This window comes from Cynocephalus volans, chromosome 1 (assembly GCF_027409185.1).
Source record: "Cynocephalus volans isolate mCynVol1 chromosome 1, mCynVol1.pri, whole genome shotgun sequence".
NCBI classification, from domain to species: Eukaryota; Metazoa; Chordata; class Mammalia; order Dermoptera; family Cynocephalidae; genus Cynocephalus; species Cynocephalus volans.
The window spans coordinates 86,558,381-86,565,189 of record NC_084460.1 but is presented as its reverse complement, the minus strand read 5'-3'; the positions used below and the strand labels follow the sequence as shown (position 1 = coordinate 86,565,189).

At 43.3% G+C, this 6,809-nt stretch overlaps 1 protein-coding gene across 6 annotated transcripts in view; it reads right to left on the bottom strand.

The window, feature by feature from the left end:
- Positions 1-1,864: 1,864 nt before the first annotated feature.
- PPM1L (protein phosphatase, Mg2+/Mn2+ dependent 1L) overlaps positions 1,865-6,809 on the bottom strand; it is a 287,755-nt gene continuing 282,810 nt past the window's right edge. For all 6 annotated transcript variants that reach the window (XM_063085941.1, XM_063085967.1, XM_063085948.1 and 3 more), the window contains one exon: positions 1,865-2,256. In XM_063085941.1, the coding sequence (XP_062942011.1) occupies positions 1,910-2,256 (347 nt within the window). In that variant the 3' untranslated portion in view covers positions 1,865-1,909. The remainder of the gene's footprint in view (positions 2,257-6,809) is intronic.

Genomic DNA, 6,809 nt, shown 5'->3' with positions numbered 1-6,809 from the left:
AAATGGTGGCAGATATTTCATACTAGAACATTCTATAGCTAAAAAACAATAACCAAGTTCTAATTCTAACTGCTGGAAAATACAGTATAGAAAAGTAAGCACATCTCTTGGGAAACCATTATTAATTCTCATTGCAGTCAAAGAAAGGTAAGTGCTTGGAGGAATCGAGACAGACTGCAGTCCTTGGCAGCCACAAGGCAGTCTTTTCGTTCTTCTGAATTCTCTCCTGGAAACCGCTTTGGGAAAGCCCTACAGTGAAGGAGGGCAGAGGGGGGGTGCCGCGGACGGGTAGGAGGTGGCCAGTGATGGAGCCTGTGAGAAGCTGCAAGGACAAATCCCCACCCAGAAAGAACAAAACCAGGTGGACGCAGGAGGGGTGGGATATATCAAAAGTCTCGTTTGGCTGTTTGAGTCGCCTCAGCCAGACAAAGAGAGTGACCCAGCATTTTCTCTAAATTAACTTACAAAACACTGAGATTGAAAAACAGGACTTTGGTGACAGAAAACGGAGAGCAGCAAACCAGGCCCAAAATAACTCTGGCCGCTTATCAGTATGGGTTCATTTTTGTATCCTAACCAGCTTTGAACCCAGTACCAACATGTGTTCATTTTGAATCCTAACCAGCTTTGTTGCCTGCACACAGGTCCCCCAGGTGTCCCTTTGCTGCCTCTCCTGTGGGCTACATGGGATGGTTTGCATGGAGGGAGATTTGCAGCCATATGTTAAAGGTTGCTGCCTTTCCACCGTCAAGGAGAAACGTACCCCAGGAGTTTATCACCAAATTCCAAACTGCAGTGGCTGGGAACTCTACCTGGCTTCACGGAACACATGTGCAGTTCTAGGCTTGAATACTGCTTGAAAGACACTCAAAAACTACTAGGATAGGGGCAGGGCAAAATCTGCACAAAAACTGGCGCTGGAGCTCAATTCAGGGTGGTAACCTCACCAGCTCTCTCCCCTCTCTCTCCCAATGCAAACAGCTGCTTCCCAAGGGGCACTGTGACTGATTCAGCATTGTTTTGCCTGTATCTAACCTTAAAGATGGAAGGAATTATGTACGGCATTGTGATTTGCTTTTTTCATTTCCCTTAATATGGTTTCCTGGTAATGTAAGACGAAAAATCTTGGTTTCTGGTGGTGAAGTTAACAGCTGCCTATTACATACAGTAAGGTATAAGCAAAAGGTTACGGTCATGCACAATTAGGATAAACACACAAGGGCTGGTTAGGTGGTATACAAAGTCTATTTAACTAGTAAAGGGAGCCAGGGAAAAGGGTAATTTCTGCTGTGCAGGCACCTGCCACTAATCTCCCATCCTCCCTATTTCCCTCAGTCTCTGAGAGCAGCCACCGAATAATAAACCATTACTAGTCTGATTCTGGGCTGCTGTGAGCAGAAAACCTGGGCTCAGAGGACAAGCATTCTCAGGATAGCTCTGCCTCTTGGCAGAGGGCATTGCCACGTCAGCCCCTGACTCACAGGTAACACAGTGGCCTGCCTCCTGCAGCCCCTGTCTCCTCCTGCCCTGCCCACTCTTCCACAGAGAGGACACAAAGGTCGATGCCTGGAGGACCCTGAAGGGATCTCGAAAAGAATCTTAAAAGGGAGACTACTTGGCACATATGCCGTTCACTTCATATATGAGTCCACAGCTATCTATTTATATATTCTGGACATTGGATAAAAGAGTTGGTAAAACATGAGAAAACCATTTTCCAGCCTCTCAACTACATTGGCCAAGAACACCCTTTGTTCATCACTGAATATAGACCTAAGACCAGCAGGGAGGGGGGATTCTGTGTCTGGATGGGTGAACCTAATTATAACTCCCACACCTTTCACTACATTAAAAGAGAGCAGTGTGTCAAAAGTCCTTTATTCTAAGGCAGCTGAGACCCCTGAAGGGTTCACTGCTCTTCTGTTTTGCTGCTATTCCTAAACTTCACCACCATGACTGTTATATTGTCAGGGCAGCCTCTGTAAAAGGATTGTAAAACTATGCTCTTGGCACCAAAGTGAGGTTCGTCCAAGCGCTCCTTGATGAATCGAACTGCTTCTTCATTGCTGAAAGCATCCCAGAGGCCATCTGATGCCAAGATCATGAATTCGGGCTGGAGCTTGTCCAGGTCAAAGGTCAGGATATCGGGGTCTGGGATGACCACGTTGAGATTTTTCAGTGGATAATCCCCCAGGGACCGAGACATGGCCAGGATTCCCTGGACTCTCCAGGAGCCATTGAAACTGATGAAACCACCTAGAAAGACAGAATGAGCCCATTAGCTTGACCAGCTGTGGTACAGTCTGGGTGCATCTATGACATGCTGATCTACTGCATGTGAGCTGGTCATGGCTGCTTCCTTCACCTCTATCATTCCTAGGACCAAGCAGTATCTTGCTGCATGGCTTGAGGTTTGACACTCTACCAGCTGATCCTTCTGCCTTCATCCTTGGAATCTTGAAGAACTTCAAGAATATATCAATAAGAGCACTGAGGGCAGGGATATGAATGGAGAAGGCCACTGGTTTTAACCTAAATACTGTCAATCACTGTGGCACTTCACTGATTGACAGTAGAGAGCACTAGGGTGGGGATTCAAGGAGAATGGGAGAAGAATGCTGAAAGGCAGGTGGACGGACACCTTGTATACATCATTTAGCCTGAGGGCACCCTTGGGTGTGCCTATGTAGATCTCAAAACAGCCCCCCAAATAGGATCAGGATTAGGAAAAGCACATTTTAGTACAGTCTTTAAAGGCTCAGGTCAGACTGCTTGAATTTGATTAACTTTGTCACTTCTAGCTATTTGTGACTATGAGAAATTCTCTGATCTTCGGGCTCCCTGACTGCAAGATGGGAACAGTATCTATTTCATGGCTTGTTGTTGAGAAATAAAGAAGTTATTCCATCTATATCATTTAGCATAGTGCCTGAACATAATATATATTCAATAATATTATCTATTATTATTTTTTCTTTAAAGAAGCTAGAACTTTGTTCATTCACATATTTGTCAATTATTTATTAAATACCTGCTCCATGTAGACAGTTTGAAGGATATGAAGTTATACAAGATCCAGACCTTTCTCTAAGAAGTAGACAGTCTGGCAGGAGAGATAACATTTAACACATATGTGTTAAATGTTATAAGCACAAAGTTGTATTCTTTCAGGGTGAGTAACACTAGTATCTGCTAAATGCTGCAGGCAGATGGAAGAGAAAGGGATGATTTCTGAGTGTGATAATCAGGAAGGAATGAACATTAAAGCTGAGCTTTGAATGATGAGTAGGACTTCTGTGGGCATGGATGTAGGAGAACATTCCAGGAAGTATGGTCTAGTGGGCAAGGACATGGACTTTAGAGTCAGTCAGTCCCGGGTTTCATTTCTGGTCATGCCACTCACTAGCTGTGTATCTGTGGGCACACAAGCCTCTTTGAGGTTCCAGTTCATTGGCTGTAAAAAGGATAATATTAGCAACCTCATAAAATAGGTAAACAGAAAGCATATGTAAAGCACTAGGCTTGGCTTCTAACACACAGTGAGCAAACGATGAACAGCAGCTGATGTTGTCTTTGTTACTGGAAATAGCATAAGGAGTGGAGACACAAAGACCAACATGTATTTGGCCCAGACTGGTTGGAGCTTACTGTCATGCCAAACAGGAAGAGAAAAGATGCGCTGAAAGGAAGGTTGGGGTCAGAAAACATACATAAAGATGGTAAAACCAATCATTGTTCCTTAAGCTCTTCTATATAATACAGCCTTGGCCAAATTACACAAAAGAACAGAGCAGGTTAGATTAACCTCCCTGAAGATGGTGTCCAAATTTGCCTCTCTAAAGAATCACTGTAGGGTGTGGGTGTGGGTGGTAGGTATGGCAGGGAAGAGGAGGGAGGATAAAATGTGAGTGACGCTTCAGAAGAGGGCACTGGATGTTAAGATGACATTCCCAGGTGTACTATGTACACATCCCTGCCTGTGCTTATGCGAGAGTGGGCTAACTGTATCTTAAGTCCATGCTCACAGTGGACTCCTACAAGGAAATGGTGTCTTCCTATGTAAGGAAGTCAGAGTATTTCACTCATACTGCTTGGAGCTCATCAAAGCTCGATAGATGCTCCTAAAACATTGCTTGTTCCATCCCATTTCTTGTTCTACAGAAAAGCTGACCAAAGCTTTCATTAAAAATTATTCTGCATCTCAAGCAGTCACTGAAGCAGGAGGTCGTAATAACATTCATCACAATTTGACTAAACAGTACAGCTTCCTACTGTGAAAACTCAAATGTTGATTAGGTTCATTTCATTCATTCACTGGGCAGATGCTGACCTGTAGAGATTGAGGGTCGATCTGCAGATTAACCCAGACAGCAGGGGCCTGTCATGGTCAGAGACTAGTGTGCGTGAGCACCATACTCACTGGACTCCGGCCCTGCCACCTGGCATATCATGAAGCACCTACATGCTGCAGTTGTCATTCTGGGGAGCGAAAGAATTCTTCCCTTCCGTAGGTATGAAGGAATTACCCCCAATTTAACTATGAAAATATAGTAACCAACTGATAACTCTCCTTCAAGTCTTTATCCAAATGTCATTTGGCAAGACCTACACAGACTGTGCTACTTAAAACTGCAACTCCCTGACACTCCTCATTCCTACACCTGCTTCATGTCTCTCCATAGCAGTTATCGCCTTGTGATATAGTATATAACTTACATATTTTTACTTTTCTTTTTGTTAATGTATATCTACTCCATCGCCCAGCTCCATGACAATTTCAGAATGTTAAGTTTCATGAGAACCTTTTTTGGGGAGGGGGCGTTGTTGTATCCCCAGCTCCTCGGATGGTGAATACATGAATGAATTAGGGAACCCTCCACCCCCTGGCTACCCAGCTCTGAAATATTTACTTATACTAGGCACTGTGCTAAGTACTCAGGGTATGGAAATGAACAAGACCAAGTTCCTGCCTTCAAAGAGCTCACAGCAGGATTGGGGGAAGGACTGCCTCTTCAATAAGTGGTGCTCAGAAAACTGGACATCCATGTATAGAAGAACCTGTACCTCTCACCACATACCCAAATCAACTCAAAATGGATTAAAGACATATATAAGACCTGACACTATAAAACTACTAAAAGAAAACACAGGGGAAACACTTCAGGAACTAGGAATGGGCAAAGACTTTATAAATAATACCCCAAAAGCACAGGCAATGAAAGAAAAAATAAACAAATGGGATTATACCAAACGAAAAAGGTTCCTCACAGCAGAAGAAATAGTTAACAGAGCAAAAAGACAACCTACGGAATGAGAAAAATATTTGCAAACTATTCATCTGACAAGGTATTAATATCCAGAATATACAAGGAACTCAAATAACTTAACAGTAAAAAAACAAGTAACCCAATTAAAAAATGGGCAAAGGAGTTGAGTAGGCATCTTCTCAAAGGAAGCTATACAAATGGCCAAGAGACACATGAAAAAATACTCAACATCACTAAGCATCAGGGAAATGCAAATTAAAACCACACTGAGATATCATCTCACCCCAGTTAGACTGGCCATTATCCAAAAGACAGAGAATAACAAATGCTGGCAAGGATGCAAAGAAAGGGGAAACCTCCTATACTGCTGGTGGGACTGTAAACTGGTGCAGCCATTATGGAAAATGGTATGGAGGTTCCTCAAACAACTACAGAGAGAATGCCAAATGATCTATCAATCCCACTGTTGGGTGCATACCTGAAGGAATGAAAATCATCATGTTGAAGGGACACCTGCACTCTCATGTTTATCACAGCTCTATTTACAATAGTTAAGAGTTGGAACCAACCTAAATGTCCATTGATGGATGACTGGATTAGGAAAATGTGGTATATATACACAATGGAATACTACTCTGCCATAAAAAGGAACGAAATTCTGCCATTCACAGCAGCATGGGCGAACCTAGAGAAAATTATGTTTAGTGAAATATGCCAGGAACAGGAAGAGAAATACCACATATCCTCACTCCTAAGTGGGAGCTAAAAAAAATAAACAAACAAATAAACATAAAAAGAAAGAAAGATACAACAACCATAATAATTTGTTGAACTTTCAAAAGGAGAGAACAGAACTGAGGCCACCAGAGGCATGAAACAGAGAGAGGGAGAAAAGTTTAGCAAGAAATTGGTAAAGGGCCACAAAAAATGATTACGTTGTGTGATGAAAAATATAGTAATTAAAAAGAAAAAAAAAGCTCACAGTCAGGAAGGCAAGATAGATAAGAGAGCCAGGTATATCCATGCATTGTGAGAGGTGACCCAAGGGGTCCACATAGGATGCTGGGGAAAGCAGAAGGGGCATCCAACCGGGACTGGGGGAGCCACTGCCACAGTGTGACAGGGCAGGCTTCCAAAAGGACACCTTAAACTGAATCTTAAGGGACAAGCAATTGTCATCCTCTAGACAGTGGGAACAGCACTTGCAAAGGCACAGAAACAAGGCTCATCTGGTGAATGGTTATTGTCTGGCATAGCTGGAAGGAAGCAGGTATGGTAAGAGGTGAGAACGAGGCGGAAACCGGAGGCCTAAAGATCTTACTGGCCTTTAAACTGGAAAAGGGCTTTTTTAACCCTTTGGAATCTTTGGCCATGAAGAAGGGCAAATTCAGTGGCCACTTATTGACAGGAAACATTATAAAGTCAAGTCTTGGCTATCTCAGTAGCAGCCTCTGTACTGATCTACTAATCACCGGGTAACTGAACATTTCATCCCCCAGGGGCTCTCCAAGCAAGGCTTCTTGTCCACTGAACCAGACGGTA